The sequence below is a fragment of the Eleutherodactylus coqui genome, chromosome 6 (assembly GCF_035609145.1).
Source record: "Eleutherodactylus coqui strain aEleCoq1 chromosome 6, aEleCoq1.hap1, whole genome shotgun sequence".
Lineage (NCBI taxonomy): Eukaryota > Metazoa > Chordata > Amphibia > Anura > Eleutherodactylidae > Eleutherodactylus > Eleutherodactylus coqui.
In genome coordinates this window covers 180610276-180632724 of record NC_089842.1, presented here as the reverse complement: position 1 = coordinate 180632724, position 22449 = coordinate 180610276, and the positions used below count along the sequence as shown (strand labels likewise).

General features: G+C 43.6%; 1 protein-coding gene across 5 annotated transcripts in view; it reads right to left on the bottom strand.

The window, feature by feature from the left end:
* The window catches only part of DPF3 (double PHD fingers 3), a 240681-nt gene that overhangs the window by 138777 nt on the left and 79455 nt on the right, over window positions 1-22449 (bottom strand). For all 5 annotated transcript variants that reach the window (XM_066608371.1, XM_066608373.1, XM_066608376.1 and 2 more), the window contains exon 2: window positions 4218-4378. In XM_066608371.1, coding sequence (XP_066464468.1) covers window positions 4218-4378 — 161 coding nt within the window. The remainder of the gene's footprint in view (window positions 1-4217; window positions 4379-22449) is intronic.

Genomic DNA, 22449 nt, shown 5'->3' with positions numbered 1-22449 from the left:
ACCTGTCCAGGTCTGGAAGCACCAGGGGCGCGCAGTACATTTCTTTTAACCTGCTGCTTTCCAGTGGAATCTGCGGCCCGTCCACAATTCAACTATGGTTGGACCATGGATCGGACGACTTCCATTGACTTCAAATGGAAGCTGTCCGTGCAAAGTCTGCACCGAAATGGAGCATACTGCAATTTTTTTTTCTGGACCAAAAAGGTCCGCAAATCAAATCCACATGCTTTATTTCATTCGCAGACACCCATTTATCATCCGCAAATCAGATCCCCCTGTGAACATTGGGCCTAAGGGTCCCCATGGATGAGCCAAATCTCATTTGAGCAAGCCAGTGATGTCACCGCTAACTTGTTCACTCTCGCACAGCCTGTTCAAAAAGGCAAATGCACCGTTGTCTGGTTCAAACGACAATAGTTTAGTCCCTGTACAAGTGAATATGCTGCTGAAACTGAAAGACAAGTGAGCAAGTCAATGACGAATAATATGTCTGCAGAAACTGTCCGAACAAGAAGCAGGCGATTGTCGTTCAGACTTTGGCTCCTGTTTAGACCGAACGATCACTCTTTCACTCGTCTGAACAATTTTGGATTGATAATTGCTCCGTTTAGATACAATATTACTGTTTGAGCAGCCAATTACCCTAGCCAGCCAATGAATTAAATAACAGCAAGGAATAGTTAATCTTTTGCAATTGCTGAAAACAGTGAACATAAGCCAGCATTGGGATCACGTGACCCAGGGCCAACGCCGTGACGTCACTCTATTCAGATCCTCACTCACAAACAGCGAGCTATGACAGTGATGTCATACAATAGCCAAAATAATGTGACCTGTAAGAACCTGTGCTTTGTGTATGGATGGTTACTTTGTGTGGCTAGAGAGGAGGCCAATCAAAAGTGCAGACAAAGCTACTGCTAAGATACAACTGGTATAAATTATTTGTAGGTTTGGGATACCAGAGGTATTAGATAGAGGTAAGGTGGAACCCTGAAACTTTATTCACAGACCTTTGCAATTTGTTTTCTTTAAATAGACTGGTTTTAAAATAAACTGAAGCCTTTCGTTTGCATTCCACATTAGTGCCACACACCCGGTGAACCTTTGGACTTTGACCATGTTGTGCACAAGCAGGTTTCGGCATAGCTTTCCGATCAAGGCTCTATAGATCTGCAACACTGTTTAAGTACTAGCGATTGGGTGGTGGTTGGCCAGAAGACATCGTCCAGAGCCTGGCAGCCCAAATGGGACGACATTTCCAGTGAGCAACATATGCGAACTTCAAACTAGAGGGCAAAGCCACGTGAATCCACTGCAAAAAGGTTCCACCCAGAAAAGTAAATATATTCCTCCCAGCATTTTTGAAGAACATTTTTCAGCCAAGAAAGAGAATGCAATTTGCAGTAAATTAACAATACACAGGCACAAATATAATACATTTGTGGTATTTAAAAAAAGAAAGAAAAAAGGTATTTATGTAAGAAAACAGTACTATAATATCTAACAACCTTCATTGTAAAATAGGTTCAAAACTCTCTAAATTCTTAATTTATACATCATACACTGAAAATGAGGCTTAGCATTCCAGGCACTGTGTTGTGGGGTACCCAGAGCTGCACCCAGATGGTGCTCTTTACACAGTATAAGTGTCCCCTTTTATACCCCTGTCAGTTTAATGAGGCTTTTTCTGCCCCACACACAGTAATAATGCCTCATTATGCCTTTATCAGTAGTAATGCTCCTTTTCTGCCCCCATCACCAATAGTGCTCTACTAGTACTTATGCTGTAAAAAAAAAAAAAGACACCACACAAAAAAGAAAATCAAAAAACATTACTCACCTCACTCGCTTCTCCCCACTGATGTGCTACTCTGGTTCTTCCAACTTCCCAGGTACCATAGTCAAGCACTCAGTCTTCACTACTCTAGCCAGTGTCTGAGGCCATGGACTGTCTGCAGTGGTTACATGCCCTCTAATACACAACTGCACTGACCAGAAGGAGAGGAGCATCAGGGTTTTTGGGGGGAGGAAGGGGGGGAGGGGGACAGGATTATAGTCTTCTGCTACATAGCAACAGCATTCTTGGGGGGCCCCCATCAGCCCGGGTCCCCCTGAAACACAGGCACCATAGTGTCAGTTATGGCTGACAGCAGTATTTATAGGCATAGATAAGAGTAGATTGGGTAGCATATATTTTAGCACCAAAAAGCCGCCAGATCTCTACGGGAGAGCCACAGCTCCAAAACCCACAGCATTTCGCCACAGGTTTTGGAGCGGTTCGGCCGCCAGCATTCCGTTACAGCTTTTTCTCCCCATAGAGAGGAGTGAGGCCGCAACGGGATAAAAAAAAATTGAATGCTGCGGCTGTCAATTCCGCGCCGCATTGCCAGTTCCGCCCCAGCTTTGCCGCGACAGATTGGCTGCCCTGTGTGGACGAGATTTTTGCTAAATCTCGTCCACATGGCTGGCTAATCCCGGGATTAGGACTTGCAGACAGATTTGCTGCACAGAAATTCTGCACAGAATTTCCGCGGCAAAACCGTCCCGTGTGAATCCAGCCTTGGAGTTAATATAAGACAGGGTAGCTTATTTCAAATTAGATTAGCAGATAGACTACTAGCCATACGGGGAAGAGCGAGTGCACTTTGATTGGGGACGAATGCTGCAGCTATATCTCTGATAGCTCCAATATTGTAACAGGGCAAATGCTGCTGTCGGTACACTGCATAACAGGCTCAGCATCATACATTTCATAGTGGCTATGCCTGGCATTGCAGCTCAATGCCATTCACTTTCAGGGTAAGGGCTAATGCCCAAGGACGGATTATCGCTCCGGAATTCGCGGTCAAACACCCGCCGCGAATTCTGCAGCAATGTCAATCCATAGACATCCTGCTGTAAATGATTCTCCCATGCCCACGAAATCAACTGTGATTTTCGGCTCGTGGGGGAGAATTGCAGCATGTTCTATTCTATGCAGAAAATCATGCGGACAGCTTCCATTGCAGTCAATGGAAGCAGTCCGTCCCGCGATACTTCCGCTGTGAGCACAGCGGATGTACCCTGAGAATCCGCGTCACAGCGCACATTGCACATGCGCGCCAGCTCACCAGGCAAGACACTCACGGCGGATCCAGAGAGGTGAGTAAAGGGACTCTGGAAGGCGCTGGGTCCCATTCTGCTGCGATATTTCGCAGGCGGAATTCGACCCAGCCGTGGGCATGAGCCCTAAATGACCTATAAATGTGACGTCACAGGGCTGAGAAGAGGTTCGAGTGCTCCCCCAAGCACTGCAGCCCCTTCAATCAGCTAATCTGCAAGGATCTTGAGCAGTGCACTCCTACCGATCTGATATTGATGACTTATAGTGATAAGTCATCAATATCTTACTCCTGAGAAAACCCCTTTAATACTCTTCATCACACTTCTTGATGTCACCCAACAAAATTCCAATAAAAATATTCTATTAGGCGAGATGAAACGCAAACAAAGTACTCGTTCATGTGATACTGGATTTCAAAAAGGAACTAAAAAAAAGGAGTGCATGTTATTTGTATATCGCCAACTTATTCCACAGCGCTTTCAAGTAATGTATTTAGTACCCCCACCAAGGTGGGTACTCATTTTTCTGACCTCGGAAGGATAAGTAAACCTTGAGCTAGATACCTGAATCATGCGTGGATTGAACTCGCAACCTTTCAGTCGTGAGCGACAGCTTAGGACTGCATTTCTGCTGCCTTAGCACTCTAAGCCACACGGGGGTCTTGGGGCAAGGAAAAAAGAAAAAAAAAAAAAGACAGGCTTTGCTGGCATTGGGGTACTTGGACAATTAGGCATGTGGTTTTAAGGGGGGTTCACCATCTTATAAATTGATGGCAGATCACTAAAACATGCCTTCATTTTACAACTGTCAATAGTCTGAAATCCCACTGATCGTGATAATGAAGAGACTGCAAAGCTGATATAGCGCTGCATCCATCCACTGTACTGGGGAATAACAGCACAGCTCCACTGAAGTGAATGGGACAGACGGCATTTCCCTGCACGGCTGGGAGTAGTATGCCATCATTTCATTTAATGGAATACCTGTTGTGTGTGTGATTGGTGTATATTGTATAGCCAGATTATATTTTCTAGCGGATTCTTAAATTACACTTTAAATGTACTGCATTCATAGAATATTCTGCTTTAGTTGCATGCAGTGAGAATTAGAATACCTGGCCCTCTGTGCCTTTTCTCCATCCAGATGTAGCAGTTGTTCTGGGCTACACCAGTCTGTGAATCAAGAAATGGAAGTCTAACGCTGCGTTCAGCACAGAGCCTTGCATTGTAGTTGCGGCAGTGCTCAATTGCTTCTTTGTAGAACTGATCCCCAAGTCTGTAAGGAAAGTCGTAACATTGTATCAGTATTGTGCAAACATTTACTTTGAAGAATAAACACACATGCAATAATTATACACAAGTGTATGTACAGCATATGCTACAATTTTTAACATCACGTCAGGGGTTGTCTGCCTTCGGCAACCTACTACTCATACCTGGTTATGCCTTACAGAGTTGCTCCCTCATTGCTGACCCCTGTATAACCAAACCACAAACACAGTTTGCTGCCTATATCAGATGACAGCAGGGGATCCAAATCAGGCAATCTCCAATCCTGTACTTGTTCTAGAAGATGATTGGTAAACATTCTCCCATACCCTACAGGCACCAAATTATATAGCCATTAGATAAGAGAACGCTGGAAAATCAGTTCAACGCAAATTGTTGTTTTCATACTAATCAGTAATAGAAAGCCTCTTCATACAAAATCAACCGTATGGCTAGTTATAGGATATTAAGAATATCACATGTTCCTCTGTATGCAGTAAAGTGTTAAATACACGGATTAAATGTCTAACATAGGCTGCACTGTTGTAAAATCCAAATCTATTGAAATGCCATGAAATACACTTTTCTAACAATCTATTATACTTTCAAAAAATAAAACAATGACCATTAATGCACAATAAAAGGCAAACCTCAAGAAAAAAAAAACACTGCCTCATGTTGTGGCAGTCTCATGCAGCAGAAACCACATGCTGGGTGTCCGTAGTGGATTAAGTAGACCACAAACCCTGGGATGTTCTCCAAACTTTGGCTCTTCCTCTACCACACCACCACCCTGCCACATTGGGTCAACAGTGAAAATCACCACCAACCATAAATCTACGCTCCATATTGATAGCGATACTAAAATGACTGAAGAACGGCGCAACAATCCAGTTAATTGTTAAGAGTGTCACAAGGGATATATCCTCACTTTTTTGCTCTTAATTAAAAAGACCAGAGCTAAACACATTTCGAGGTTCAAGTCCTCATCAGGACTGCAGCTCTTCTGTGCAGGCTGCACACTCACCGTCACAATGTCTCTGGCTTGCGCCAGCTTTTCATAGCATAGTGCTCCCTGTTACAACCAGCGCTGATGAAGAGGGCTTCAACCTTGAAACGTGTTAATAGCTTGTCCTTTTAATAAAATTAAAAGTGGGAATATATCCCTTGTGAAACTCTTTACAATTAAATTGAATGGTTGCGCCGTTCTCTAGGCACTTTTTTTGCACCACTATCCGTTCTCTAAATAGCTGCCTTCAAGAGAGCGCTAATCTGGCTGGGCAGCACCTCCGTCTGATGTTTTCTGGACCTATAAACTCCATAGGTACCTTTAAGTGAATGAGAAGGAGTTGCTATACAATGTACGCTGCTATGATTGGTATAGACTGAAAACGCTGTGGTGCTCACCCAAGCGCTATGATTGGTATAGACTGAAAACGCTGTGGCGCTCACCCAAGCGCTACTGTTACTTAAATCAGTTGATTGGTGGGGATCCCAAGCAGCAGACCCCCGCTGATCAAGCAGTGATGATCTATTCTGAGGATTGGTCATCTACAGTTTAGTCGCAGAAAATCCTTTAAAACTGGATAAAAAAACAAAAAGCAGCACTTGAAGATCTGAGTCAAAATTTCTAATCTACAAAAGTTACCTCTATAGCTGTTGCAATTCCCAGCTGCAAGCAGTCAGTGCATGCTGAGAGTTGTAGTTACACGACAGCTGCAGAGGCACTGGCTGGAGACCACTGATCTATGGTATTATCTCCAGCCAGTCTGACCCATATTGCTTTTGGATTAAGTTTTAGTAAGCTCTACTTAAATTAGTGAGCGTTGGACTGATTTTATAAATCATGCCATAAGCTTGTCACTGCTATTTTATAAAGGCCTGCTAGTGACAACCTGCTGGGCTGCAAGCTGAATGCTTTGCAACAATTACTTCGGCTTGTTAAGGGAGCATCTCCAATAATACCCAATACCTTCATGTACAAGTATGGGTAAATGTAAATTAAAGTGAGTGCAGTTTAACAAATCCCTATTCTTACTGTGTCAAACATCTGCAGCAAATTCTGCAATGCTGCGAATCTTCAAAACCACAGCATGCTCTGTGATGCACTGAGGGAAATCCGTGAAGTCCACTATATACGGGGGGTCCAGGATGGCATTCTTCCATTAATCAGATATTGATGATTTACATTTTTTCAAGGTGGGATGTAATATATTTACCTCCCCCACTGCGTGCTGTCTAAGCTGCGTCTGCATACATCCAGCGGACTACATAGCGCGAGCATAAATAAGAGGAGTCCACATTCTATGCTTGCACTATGTAGTCCGCTGATGTATGCAGAGGTAGCTTTGACAGCACACAGTGGGAAAGCTGAGTAGAAGACATCCCCGAACTCAGCGTTGCAGCTCCCATGAGCCCAGAAGTTTAGCTTATTAGACTTATAAGAGCTGACAGACTCCCCTTTACTTGTGGTTAGCCATTACCGTAAGAGTCTGGCCATCAATCAGTTGCCTTCCTGTAGGGGTCTACATAACCACAGATATTGTGCCACAGAGGATTATCATGAACATACAAAATGTCAGAATTCAAGAAACACCTGCTGCTGAGAAAACCTAGATCATTTTGCAGAAATGGGATCAAAAGGGGATGTCTGTGACTTTACAATTAGTGATCTATTAGCAGCGATACCACTCAGGACTCTGCCAATCAGCTGTTCACTAGGACCACTGTCATTGTGAACATAGCTGGAAGCAGACAGCTCTGATTGTACCTGGTTGGCATTGCACTACGAATAGAACTGTCTGCTTCTGGCTGTGTTTGTAATGGGAGCTGCACCTGCAATACCAGCCCAGGCCACTGTACTACTGACAGCTGTCTGGTTCCAGCTCTGTTATGCATGACCCTGAAATAGACAGTGCTGTAGAAAACCTGCAGAGGAGACAAGTGTTCATTTCTGAGATCTGTTCCATATTTGGACAAAAAAAAACAAAAAACGTCAGATTAGAGCTCTTTTGGTAACCCAAGAAAAAATTTAATAAAAAGGCAATCAAAAAGTCATGTACTCCAGAATGGTACCAATAGAAACTATAAGACATTCCACAAAAAAGTTAAGGCCATCAGAAGATGGGGGCAGAACATTGTTTCTTCTAAAAGATCATTTTTAAAAGTAGTACAGGAAAAGAAAAACTGTATAATTTTGCAATCGCAGTAATCGTACTGACCCATACAATACAGTTATGTCATTTTTGCTGATGTGTTTACAACAAATAAACAAGACCATCCCCCTCCCTCCCCCCAAGATGGCAGAATTTCATTTATTTTTCTATTTCACTCCACTTAGATTTTTAAAATGTTTTCCAGAACCCAATACAGGGTGCATCAGATCGTACCAATGAAAAATACAACAGGCCCGCAGGCAGCTATGTTGATGGAAAAATAAGTTATGAATTGTTTAAAAGTGGGAAGGTAACAGATGGGGGGGGGGGGGGGGGAAGGTCCACGTTCTTAAGGGGTTAAGAGAAGAATACCTAGCCCATGATTCCCTATGGAGCCTTCCTTTATGTTGCATCACACGAAATCGCGGTTTTCATGCAGTGCAACTTTTACAGTAGGAAGTCCTACTGTTTGTCCCTAAAATAAGCCCTAACTGCATTAAAAAAAACATTACCTAACAGGCGCTGTCCGCTCCGCAGCACTTCTCCTCTGGCAGCCGTAGCACTTGTTTGTACTCTTCAGCCAGCACTTCCTGGTCAGGGGGTTCAAGGAAGCGCTGGCTGTGATTGGTTCATCGGGCGCAGTGCCTCAGCCAATCACTTCAGCGCTCAATGAACCAATCGCAGCAATTGCATTGAATAGAATTTTGGAGCCCTCTGACCAGGAAGTGCTGGCTGAAGTCTGCGGAAAAAGAATGTAAAAAAGTTCACAAGACGTTCCGTAGAACGCATTCCTCAGTTAAAAATGCAACAAAATCTGCAGTAATTCACAACATCGGCACTGCGTCCCGGCCCATCCTGTGGAAGGCACTTTATTTTTATGTGTGGCAAATGATAAGCTCAGTTCTGAAATACTGTATATGTACATATAAAAGCATATAACATTTGTTGAGCTGTATAAAGCCAGCAATGAAGGTCCTAGAAAGAAATAGTAAGTGAAAGGCACTGACGGTTTCAAATGCACTACCAGCAGTTTACAGAGAGCCAACGTAACAGCTGTAAAAAGAAATAGTTGGGTTTTTTTAAACAAAAGATTATCAAAAGATTTTTTTTTTTAACAAGTATAACAATAAAAGTAAAATTGAGCACACAAATCACTGAAAATGGCCAAATACTTACTGATACAATAGGGCAGATAGCTGCATCTCCTCAACATGCAGCCGACTAAACTGCCAAATGAGGGAGCCAATTACACCTGTGCTGGACCAAGCAGCCACCCCCCCATCTAATTAAAGAGGCTGTGTGAGTGGCTGCTTCATCGGTGTCCAGCACAGGTGTAATTGGCTCCCTCATTTGGCAGTAACAAAGAGTCATAACAAATTATGCATATGCTAAGTCAGTTGACCTTTAGCCTCCGCTATCAATGTATTTGTCTTAAAACTAGAAATTCTTTAAGCTTGTTAATAAATGGAATCATTTGCGAATCATTTACAGAAATGCAGTGTTTGACCTATGATTCTCTGAGCAGCTTGGACTAACCCCGATTTGGGACACAAGAATATACCTATAGCGCTCCATTGCACTAACATTTCCAGGGCCTTCTATGCAAGTGCAACTGGTTACAATATCTAGAAGCGTATTTAAGTTACCAGACTCCCAAGTTTTTAGACTCCACATTACTGATCATTGATTTTCTCCTGATCGCCTCATTCACACAAGCAGCATTTTACACGCATGATACGCAGTTAATAAGTTCATGCCCAGCTGCGTATGTCCTATGTTGGTGCACTCTAATAGGTCCATTGAAATCAATGGCCGTGCATAAATACGCAGAAAACCTGTGTATTTGCTGCATCTTTATGCAGAAAATCAATGGGGTTTTGTGAACTTTTTAATGCACGTAAAAAGGCTGCCGAGAGGTGTAAAAAAATGCAAGTCAACAGCATATTTTGGCCCATGAATGCGCTGCATATTCACAGACCAAAATACGTATACGCCAGTATGAATGCCCCCTTAGAAAGCTAGCTGCTGGCACTCCACACATTACTTTGCAGCCACCAATGTGAATTTGAAAATTTCAAGGTAACCGATGGGTTAATGAGACAATAATAGTGACTCCGCCAGTGTGAGGAGGCGGTTGCACACCTTTACATTTTAGCTGTCACCGATTCCCAAGCGCTGTCTGCAGGGCTTTATTGAAAAGATAATTTGGCTCATAAATTTCCCCCATTTCTCCTACCAACAGCAAATGATCCACAGAAGGACCCTGCTGTCCAAGAGATAATTACTTCCTCCACAAGATTCCCGGCGACCGGCAGAGCAGGAATTAGGAAATAAAAACAGGATTCTGTGTTCGCAGACTACCTACAGACACCATCACAGTTAAAAAAAAAACAAAAACAAGCGTGCAGAATTTGGTATGTCACTTAATGGTATGGATTTTAAGCAGAAGCCTCAGAAAACAGATCAGGGAGACGGATACTAAACTGCTAGAAAGCAGGCAAGACCGTAAGCACAACAGTAAAAACATCAGCCCGAGATTAATTAAATAAGCAGTGTCACCATGTCTACGCGCTGTGCCTGATAAATCTAAGGAAGCCCTGCCACGTTTATAAACACCATAGTCTACACAAACAAACTTATTTATGATCTCCACAAATGGGCCTGCTGGATAGTAATACAGGAGCAGGGCACATTGCTGGGGCAGAACCCTGCAGGAAGGGGGCAAAATCCAGCAACTGTGAAAGGCACAGCATCCTAGGAAATGGACCTAGAACTGCTTCTATGGAATGTTCTATTACAGGACTGTGATTGGGTTTTTTAACTTTCCCATTGCAGATAAGGTCATGAAATACTGCAACATAATTGCAAGTTTTCATTATGAAGCATGTTGCCATTATCAAAATGTAGCCAGCTCTAATGCTGTATTTATTTCTGTTTAACAGTGTTACTGTATATACCGTATACACATCGTAGGTGCTTCAGCACCTTGACACACATACATATTACTGTAGCAGATAAGGGAGCATTCCCGCAGCGTTATTGTACGCGCTCGGGGAGTTCTGTGACATCTGCTGAAAACCGTACTGTGACCAACTCCCCGGGAGGAAACCAACAGGGCTATTCACCTCCATTGTGAAGCAGATACCTCTTTGGAGTCCGTTTGAGCAGGTTCTCAGTATTCGGTTCTGTTCTATTTGGAGTACAGAATAATGTAGTTGACTGCGCTATTCTCCAAAAATAGCAGAAACAATCAGGAACCTTGTAAAACAGACAAGAGTTGTCTGCTGCACAACAGAAGTGAATGGCCCCACCTGAGCCGATGTGTTACAACGCTATTTCAGCCGCTATCACGGATCCCCCCCAGCATGTACAATAACGCAGTGTGAACAAGGGTGTGTACACAAGGGAGGGAAATCCATTACACTTTTGTGAACTCTGACAATATCATCAGTTTCTCTCTTAAAACCTATTTACACACACTGATTATTGCTCAAAATTCGTGTGAAATTGAAGCGAAAGGGAGCGATAATCGCTCTTTGTAAAAGCAATAATCGCTGACCTGTCATTCATGGTTGTTTAAGCTGACTTTTCAAATCAGCTTAAAAAACCTTGTTGGCACTCGCTGGTTCATCGTTCCGTGTGATTGCTTCAAGCTCCGCACTTTCCATGGGAGGTGGAGGCGCTAAGCAAGAAGCCAGCGAGCCGCTGACAGACCTTTCAGTTTGAATGCTCTGCACAAGTGCTGAGGGCCTTAGTGGTGACGGCAGTGCTCCTGCAGTCGTCCAAATGACTGTTGGCCTGTGTAAAATGGCCTTTAAGGTTACTTTTAGATGACACGACTGTCAGGCGTTTAAGTGCCCACCAGTCATACTACAGACCATTGCTCCTGTGCCGTCACTCGAGTGAATGGAATGGAGGTGGAGTGACCTGGAAATCTCTTCTGGTTGTAAACAGGCAGTCGTTCAGAGAATAAAAACTGTTTATACAGAGCGAGCAGTAGCTCATTAGGCACTTTGTTTCAGTAACCTGAAATGATGCGAATAAAGATTTCTTGCTCAGCACCTTGTCAGGTCCGACTTTTACACGGGGCCGGCTATAGGTTAAAAAAAAAAAAAAAAAATCACTAATTTGAGCGATTCTTCAGCTAATAGTTGGCTTGTGTAAAATTACCCTTAAAGCCAATTTACACACACTGATTATCGCGCAAAATTTGTTCAAACAATATCTTTTGAGCGATAATCATTACGTGTAAATGCTACCTTCATTGGTTTTTATGCTGAACTAAAAATCATCGTTTGGACAAAAAGTTATCGTTCAGCTAGCCAGCTGATAGCAGGGACCGCATGCTGTGATTCTCTATGGGACTGCCGATAACATTATTTTCAACTGCTGTCCTGTGGGAGAACAATTGAGCTGCATGCAAATAACAGACCACCTGCTGTTATCTGCAGGCAGGTAAGGGAGCTTCATTTAAATGCAAAGGAAGCTTATAAGCTACTAATAGACATTAGTGCCCATTAGAAGTTGTGCAAAACGATCGTTCAAAATGGTCATTCAAACTGTCTTTTGAACGAATTTTGAGCAATCATCTTTGCATGTAAATGGGGCTTTAGAAAGGCTACCCGGGGGCTTTAGAAGGCCTAAACAGATGCCTGGGCGTATAACGGTCTGTTATCATCAGTGTTAGTGGCTCCATCAGCAGGGTATTCTGTAAAAATGCCGGAACCATGACGTACTCCATTATAAGTCAACGAAGACGGGGGGATATCGCTTGGTCAACACTAGTGCAAGTTATGACATTGTGTTCCATTTATATAAGAACCATTATGTAGATGTGAAAGGCATAAAATACTAACATAAAGACAGAGGTTAGTAAACTACAAGTGGTAAAATACAGTCATTCTGAAAAAAAAAACTGCGCTTAGATGGGGCCACTAGAGGAGTACTATTAATACCGGGGTCAATGTTACTACTGGGAACACCATTACCATACAGTCTTACACGTTCAATTGGCCCTTTGAAGGCAACCATGATGCAGCTATTAGTGAAAATGAATTTGACACCCCTGAACATAAATTACTATTGCTTGGGGAAGTTGCCACATCTTTGAAGGAAATGTAATATTACATGGCCCACACTCAGATTAAAGGAACATACTTTCACTGTGTGAGGCAAATAAAGTGGTATTCCGTTATGGGATTTTTTTCACATTTTCACTCACCCACTGGATTGGGGAAAAGATTGTTGGGGGCCACACCGCTGGGACCTCCACTGATCCCCAGAACAGTGCGCTCCTATTTCCCCCAACCTCTTCATTAATAGGAGGCTTCTCTTACCTGTAGTGACGTCACTGCAGGGCTCCATTCATTTACAAGAGAAGCCTCCCAGAAATGAAGAGACAAATGGCCCACATATTCTAAGAACCTCAAATGCACTTTTGGACCCACACATCACATTCAGCAAGGGCCATGTCAAGGGCTACAGCAGTATTTGTTAACAGTGTTCATTCATATATATTATTTTTAAAAAAAGGTTTGGATTTAAAGAACGTGTTAAAGCAAGACAAACTGCATGTATGAACGCATACACACATGCATCACAACCTTTGGAGAGAGCAAAGATTCTTCAGTACTCTCAAAAAAAGAAGAAAGATTAACTCTTCTGTTTTTTGTGGTTGCACAGAGCATACAGAAAATCAGTGACCATGAACGGCACTGCTAATTACAGGTGCAGCTAACGGATCAAAGTGAAGTGCTTCTACTCAGAACCATGTTCTGCCAGTGATAGTGGGCACCCAAACAGCTGATTGGTCGAGGTCCTAAGCAGCGGACCCCAGACGATCAACTATTGTGAGGATGTCGTCGACGATACCACAGTCAGACAGTGACGTTGTGGCCTCTGATTAGCTGCAGTGGTCACCTAACATGCTGGATGTATGCATCGGGAGCTGGAGCTACTCAGCTGTTTCCCGGAGGACTGTAGAGAGGCGATTAAGGGTTCTTAATTAGAGATGAGCGAACGTACTCGTCCGAGCTTGATGCTCGGGCGAATATTAGGGTGTTCGGGATGTTCGTTATTCGTAACGAACACCACACGATGTTCGGATGTTCGGGTTACTTTAACTTTCTTCCCTGAGAAATCATTTCTATATGCGCTCAATGGGGCCGGCGGCAGCAGCGCCAACCCCATTGAGAACATATAGAAGACAAATCCTTCTTCTCTGCCACAGCTGTAACAGCTGTGACAGAGAAGAACGATGTTTGCCCATTGAATTCAATGGAACCGGCAATACAGCCGACTCCACTGAATGCAATGGGCTGCCGGCGATCACGGGATGAATTGTCGGAAAGGGGTTAAATATATAAGCCCTTTCCTGCAATTCATCCAGAAATGTGTAAAAATAAAAAATATATATATACTCACCTGGTGCCGACAGACGGAGTTCAGCGCGGCAGGCTGCAGTTCTCCTGAACTGCTCTGAACAGCTGTGAGTAGTATTCAGCAGCCGGGGATTTAAAATCCCCGCCTGCTGAATAAGATGCCTCTGAATGGTCACAGCCTGACCAATCAGAGGCCAGCCCTCACTCACACCCATTCATGAATTCATGAATGGGTGAGTGAGGGCTGCCTCTGATTGGCTCAGGGGCAGCTCTCCTGCCCCTGAGCCAATCAGAGGCAGCCCTCACTCACCCATTCATGAATGGGTGTGAGTGAGGGCTGGCCTCTGATTGGTCAGGCTGTGACCATTCAGAGGCATCTTATTCAGCAGGCGGGGATTTTAAATCCCCGGCTGCTGAATACTACTCACAGCTGTTCAGAGCAGTTCAGGAGAACTGCAGCCTGCTGCGCTGAACTCTGTCGGCACCAGGTGAGTATATATATATTTTTTATTTTTACACATTTCTGGATGAATTGCAGGAAAGGGCTTATATATTTAACCCCTTTCCGACAATTCATCCCGCGATCGCCGGCAGCCCATTGCATTCAGTGGAGTCGGCTGTATTGACGGCTCCATTGAATTCAATGGGCTAACATCCTTCTTCTCTGCCACAGCTGTTACAGCTGTGGCAGAGGAGAACTTGCTGTGTCGTTCCCATCATTTTCTTGAATTGCCAAGATTTTCACACATGAAAACCTTAGCGAGCATCGGCGAAATACAAAAATGTTCCGGTCGCCCATTGACTTCAATGGGGTTCGTTATTCGAAACGAACACCCGAACATCGCGGGAAGTTCGTTTCGAATAACGCTAACCCGAACATTTTGGTGTTCGCTCATCTTTATTCTTAATATCTTATGCCAAGTTCAGCCATTTAAAAAAAACCTATTTTTTTAGTGGGAAAACCTCTAAGTTCAGGTCACAGAGGTAGGTACCATGCCCATCAGACCATTATGGCATATCCTGTGGATACATCATACATGTCTGAAAAGGTAAACCATTTTAAGGTAGGTCCTCTACCACATTTATGCGACCTTTTCTGGGAAGAGTAGAATAAAGAACGCAAAGCATCATGTAACATTTTGATGGCTATTAGCGTGCACAAGAGTTGTGTGGACTAAAAGTATTTGCAACAGAAGCATGTTAATATAATCCAAACAAACAATGCCTTTAACCTTTTAGTGACGAAGCCTGTTTGCGCCTTAGTGACTGAGCCAAATTTTGGAAATCTGACATGTGTCACTTTAACATAGAATAACTCCGTAAAGGTTTTGCATATCCAAGTGATTCTGACATTGTTTTTTTTTTCACCACATATTGTACTTCTTCTAGCTGGTAAGAATAGACCGATAAATATACACAAATTCTATTAAAATTGTCATTTTTTTCTCATTCTCAACTGCAATATCTCAAATATTTGCAAACATGCTGTACAAATCCCCCCCCAAATGTAAATAGAAGCTATACAAACATATATGTACCCCATAGTGGTGCCATTAAAAAATACAATTTGTCCCCCCCCCCCCCCCCCCAAGTCCACATACAGCTAAATCAACAAGTTATGGCTCTTGCAATGTGGCAATGTAAATCACTTGGTCCCTAAACAAAAAAATCGTCTGGTCACTAAGGGGTTAGGCCTCCTTCCCACGAACGGATTTCCGCCGCGTAATTCGCGGCGAAAATCCGCTGCGTTGCCCGCAGCTATTAGGTTCTATTGAACCTAATAGCACAATGCTCACGATGCGTAATTCCAGCGCGGAATTACGCACCGCGATTTCTCCCGTCCTCACCCGCAGCATGCTCTATTTTCTGCGGGTGAGGACGGGCTGTACGCACTGACGGCTTCCATTGCAGTCAATGGAAGCCGTCCGTTCACGCTATCTCCCGCTGTAACCAGCGGGAGATAGCGTGAAAAAACGCTTTCCCGCCCACCGCCGCGCGTCATCTGACGCCAAATGACGCGGCCGGCCGCGTCACGTGACACAGCCGGCCGCGTCACGTGACACGCTCGGTGACGCGGCGGTGGTGGGCGGTGACGGGCGGTGACGCGGCGGTGGTGGGCGGGGAAGCGATTTCACGCTATCTCCCGCAGGTAAGTATAGGGGCTCTGGGGGGCGCCGTGACGGGCTTCACTGCGTAATATTACGCGGCGGACCCCGTCACGCTCGTGGGAAGGAGGCCTTAGAGACAGAATGGAAATGTTGAAGATATCAAAATCCTTGGCTGGCTGAAAGCAAGGCACTCTGGACACCGATTAGCATTAGTTAGCTCTTTTTATGATTTAATGGGAACCTGTCATGTTCACATGCCTTCCTATCTGTGGACAGCAAAGTGTGGAGAAGGAGATGAGCAGGTTGATCTATAGATTTGTGGTTAAAGATTCTCCCAAAGATGATTTTTAAAAGTTAACAAGAGTGGTTTCTACAGCAGCAGTCATGAAGTGCTGCGGTCAGTCATCTGTTAGTGTTCATGGGCGAGTGGTGTGCGCAGCATGTATGTATCTGAGATATTAGGGCCCAAACTTCTTGCACACAGGCCCCCTGAGAGTGTCCAACCCTGGCTTGTATACCCTATTTATTTGTGGTAAGGATATTTATAAATAATCATGTATATGGTTACATGTATGGTTACCTACACACATTTGCATTGCAGAATCCACAGTCGGCGTCAGCACTGCGGATCCGCAACAAATTCAGTTCATAGCATGCTATAGAAAAAAGATTATTCCTGCACACTTGTGGAAACCAATCGCAGCATGCTCTTTATTCGTGCGGTGCCTGCATGGAGGGCTTCCATGTAAGCTGTCTGACCTGCGACCCGCCTGCAATTGACATTGCGGACAGCTTGTGGATTCCTTGTCATCGCCTAGCGACGGCATGGGTAAGATTAACATTAAAAAAAAAATAAATCTGTACTTCGCATGTCTGACACCAGTTCGTGTGCAGGCAGCCTACGTGTGTGATTTTTTTTAAGGGCACATTCATATCTGCACTGGAGGTTCTGTACAGAGCAGTCAGCGCAGATCTGGCAGAAAATCCGGAACGAAATAATGCAGTATGCTGTGCCATTTCATCTAGCAAAATGTCCATCAGAATGTCGTAAACTGGATGGAACGCATAGTGGACAATGGAGTCTGTTCTGCGCTGGCATGTGCCACATCCAGCGGTTTCAGTATTTTTGTTGTTTGGGCCCTAAGAGGACGGAGACGAACAAAGGAGATCACCCAGGGCTTTGAATGAAGCTTTAGCCACACCCTATGTAATTCTTAATATACGTATCAATATATCAGGCCAAGTTGCCCCCAAATAAGCACTGTGCGAGTTCTTATAGAGAAAAAAAGAATCTAATATAAACCCTTATCTTTTAGCATTAAAAATTTAAAATCTATCCTCAGAATAGGTCCTGGCCAATTGGCAGGGGACTGCTCCCCTAGTACTCCGCTGATCAGCTGTAGAGTAGGACCCCTGAATTAGTTGGTACTGGTGTATCTTGATACCACCAGAAAGTCCTGGAGGAGACAAGATTGCCCGAGGGTGTGACGCCCTATGTACATGATTGGCTGCATAGCTGGGTTGCCTGCAGGTCGTGGCAGCCCACTAACGATGTATTTAAAATACAAATAGCGGCCCCCGCTGCAGCAGTGCAGCCCCATGTGCAAGGGCCTTCCCTGCCGGCGCCCCAGAAGGCTGCAGGCCCCCCTCTGTGTTGAAGCACAGAGCAGGGTCGCAAGCAGGGAGCCCACAGGGCCATGAGGTGGCCTTACTGGCGGCTGCCGGAATCACAAGCAGGGAGGCTACAGCGCCGTGAGGCAGCGTTACCGCTGCATGCACAGCTCGCTACAGATTTCCTATGAAGCACAGAACATGTTATACATTAAAGTGCCACCTATTTTTAACCAGTTAAGCCTCCATAACATAAATGAACATCATAGATTGGCTCGCCTTAAGCCTCCATGATATACATTTATGTCAAGGGTCCTGTTCCGGTATGGTTATTATGAGATTGACTGCCAGTGAGGCTGTCACTGTAATGGCCAAAATCAGAGAAAACTCTGATCCTGGACAGTTAACTCCCTATAAGCCACGGTCAATAGTGATCACAGCATCTAGGTGGTTGGACAGAGGGAGAGGGCTCTCCATCGGCCTCGCACAAATGCAATCACAAGATGCGAAGGCCCAATGTCCATGGGCGGATTTGATTTGCAGGAAAACATGGGCGTCCGCAGCTGAATTAAAGAATGCAAATTTGTCTTGCAAACCTTTTGGTGTGGAAAACAAATCACAGCATGCTCCATTTTAGTGCGGATTCCGTGTGGACAGCTTCCATTCAAGTCAATGAAAGCTGTCCGATCTGCGTCCTGTCCGCAACTGAATTGTGTACGCCAATTCCGTGGCAAAGCAGAAGTTTGAAAAAGAAACAACCAAAAACCTCTACTGTGCATGTGCGCCAGCAGACACCTGCACACACATCCGCAGAAGAGAGAAAAAAAAAAAAAAGAACACTCAGAGAGGTACGCAGGGTCCTCGGCTGTGGGCTGTATTATGTAGCACAGATTGCTTTGCAGTTTTAGACTCAGGGAATAATTCTTTGCTATACCGAATATACCAAAGTTCTATAAAAGTGATGAAATTAGTAATTTATTCCATTATATATTTAGTCCCACCAGAGACCTCTTCAGGTGATTAAAATGTACACGTTAAAAAAAATTGTTTTATAAACTTAAATAACGTGAAAAAAAAACAAAACACAGTATCTCTGCAATCATGTATAATTATCTCCATACTGTGACTGTACAAAATCCACTATACCAAGACCAACATTACCAGTAATAACACTATGTAAGGGCCAAATAGTGCCAACACACCATGATCACATATTTCCACCACATAAAGATTAATATATCCATACTGTCAAACAAAAAAGACCACTACTAACATTATCAACACTATATGAGGATCAAATTATACCACCATACCATGATCACATGCTATCACAATATAGTGACTGACTACTACCATAAAGTTACTGAATAGAAGCCACTACAAAAGATCATTACCAATAATACACTATGAGGGCCAAAAGAATACCCATAGACTGGGACCAAATATTTCCTTCAGAACTATACTGAGGAAATAAAAAATGAAAGAAGAATAGTATATAAAAATACCAAGATTACTACCATACAGTATCCAAACAGCGGTACATACCAGTTCATAGTACCAGTATATAGGCGCTCTGCAGACTATATAAGTGATTAACAGTACAGTTACCTCCAATGATCACAGGTAACATTCCCTCTGACTGAAGTCGTTCATTTTCCCTTTTCTTCTCCATCCAGCCCAGACCGCAATCATGATTTCTCTCAGTCACAACCTGTCTCTGCAGAATTTAACACACAGACATCATTGATTCCATAATTTTCCAGCCACCTGTCCTTGTTTTCCACACCTCTACGTAATATTCCCATCCATAGGTGTCCCAGATAGTAGTAATGCATCTCCTTTTTGTCCCTGTAGGCCCCACATAGTAAGTACCACATACACAGTAATGGTGCCCTCTTATGACCCCACTCAATAATTCTTGGTGCCTGTCTGCCATGAGCTGGCATAGATTAAATGCTGTAATTTACATTAGTTTAAATTTGGCGTTCCTTAGACCAGAAGAGAAATTTTAATTAATATGGAATATACTTCATTTTCTGTATTCTCTGGTCTAAAACCTGGGTGCATCTTATAGTCCAAAAAATATTGTATATTGCCCTTTGAAGGGAAATAGTCTACTTAAAAGCACTTTTACAAGCGATGCTTCCCAACAAATAGAGATTGTAAATGACCTATATCTACCAATCAATACGACCCCAGACAACACGTTTCGAACCAGTATGTGATCCTTTCTCAGGTAAGGCAACTTACTTGAGGAAGGATCATGTACAATACTAGTCCAAAATGCATTGTTGTGGTGTATTCCGTCCTATTTATTGTAAATAAACAAACCGTTCTACACTTACTGATCTGAATTTGATGGAAAGTGCTTCTTTCAAAAGGTGGTTTTCATCAGCTTGTTATTGCATACACCTCAGGATATCCATCGTCAAAATTCATTCTACCAAGGAAGCCTCCTGGGATTGTATAAAAATCTGCTACATCAGAGTTGCATGCGACAACTCACTAAGGGCTCCTTAACACTGGTAACTAATTTTGCCAAGAGAAAATCATAGCAAATAAAAAAAACAAAAAAAAAACAACAATTTTGCTCATGAGATATCGGAGCATCAGTGATGCTTTTTCTTGCAAAAACAATGTTGCCGCTTTTCTCGTGAAAGACAAAGCAGTGTCTAATGTTAAAAACACATTGCAGGAAAGTTGCAAGATTGTGCTTTGCGTTGCAATAAAAAGCAGGCTCCATAGAAAACATGGGAGCTTGAGAAAGCAAAACGCAGAAAGATAGGACATGCTGGGATTTTTTTCCACTTCACATCGCACCAGTGAAAACATCTCAAATGTGAAGAAAAGCACTGAAAATCATTGGTTTCATAATTCTGCATTTTCACTCACTCTCAGATCGCGCAATTTTAACACCAGTGTGAAGGCATCCTTAGGGTGGGTTCCCACCAACGGAAATCCTGCAGCTTGGCTGCACCAAAAACCTGCGAGATTTCCGCAGTAGAGCTGCAGCTTCAAAACCCACAGCATTTCGCAACAGGTTTTGGAGCAATTCGGCCACCGGCATTCCATTGCGGCTTTCTCTTCCCATAAAGAGTAGTGAGGCCGCAAGGAAAAAAAAAAAAAAAAAAAAGAATTGACTCACTGCGGCTGTCAATTCTGTGCCATCTCGCCAATTCCACCCGGCTTTGCCACGACAGACTGGCCGCCCTGTGTGGACGACATTTTTGCGAAATCTCGTTCACATGGCTGGCTAATCCCGGGATTAGGAGCCGCAGGCGGATTTCGCACACAGAAATTCCGGCAAATCCATCCTGTGTGGAACCAACCATAGGCAGCTTTTACACAAACGCCATTAATGCTTAAGCAGTAGCGCTAATTGTGTTTTTCCTGTGAAACTCCCCCAGCAGTAACGTGGTCGGGTCCTGTGCTACCTCCAGGGAAGGAAATGGTAGAGCCCCGTGACGAGGCCTTATGCACCCCGCTATCTCCTCGGCTGTGGGCCCGCTCCTTGGACGCTGCACTTGTATAGGAAAAATAGCGTGTGTGAATATAGCTTTAACAGCAAAGCGTAAAATGTTTGTTCTTTAACATTTGTCAGCTCCTATGAGCCCCATAAACCAGGGATGTGACTGATACTTACCTCCTCAGCCATCCATTGCAAAACTGCAGCTACATGCATCCTGTGAACTACATAGGTACATGCGGTCAGTGAGCGGGGAAACGCTGAGGAGGTTACATCCCTGGCTCAGCATTTCAGCTCTCAGGAACCCATAAATTAAAAAAATAATTTAAAAAAACTGTATAAAAATTTTAGGTCCCATTAAAGAGAAACATAGGACACCTATCTTTATATCTAACCACAATAGGTTTACTTTTACATTCATAGAAAAGTGAGACCGCTCTTACGCCATAATATGACAACGCTGAGTGTAATAAATTGTGATGAGCGTCTCCTGTGATGCGCATTCATTTTAACACTTTTACCCTTCGCACATGTCCTGTGTATCCAGACAGATCTGCAAATTATGGATTGAACAGGGACATCTGGCAGGTGGCCAGGAAGCATCATTAGACAGGACTCCGGGGACACACATACCCAGGGATGCTGTCAAGGGTACCACCACATAGGCGAATTATGGCCTTTTTTTGTGCAGAATTTCTATCAAATTACAAATTGTAAGCCTGACACCAGTGTGTTCTACACATAGTCTGAAGACATTTGAATCAAACCAATCTGCGTAATGCAGGCGTCTGCTGGATCTGTTTATTCATGGTTGTACATGCTTGGCACTGCGGATTAACATGTCAGTTATAAAAACTGAATGCTACTGACAAACCTTTTTAACCCTGGCACACTATCCTGATCAAACTCACCTGATTATATCTTCAAGCTGGAGCCACCAGGGCGCTATTTAATTTTTTTTTTTAAACAAAACTCTACTGAGCTCGTATCCGATGATATACTTGACAATTGTTGTAGAACTGTTTTTTGAAAAATAAAGTTACTTTATAGGTCTATCGCTTATATGTCAAAAAGCAGGCCGGGTGAAATTCTTCCTGGTGCTTCTTTACAAAAGCTTAATTTACACAGAAAAACCCTAAAATAGAATTTCTGTGTGTCTGCTATAGTCTACTGTTTATATATATTCTATATTGTGGCAAGGCAGTACACAGAATGGCCTGCAGAGGGCCTAAGAATAGCCTTGACTGTGTGCCAATGAGCAAGAACAGCTGTATGGGAGTGTCTGCAGGAGTTAAAACCTGCAGACTCTTTGAGTTCTACCCTGCTGAAAGCCAGAGCAAGGCTGCTGCCAGAGGTAC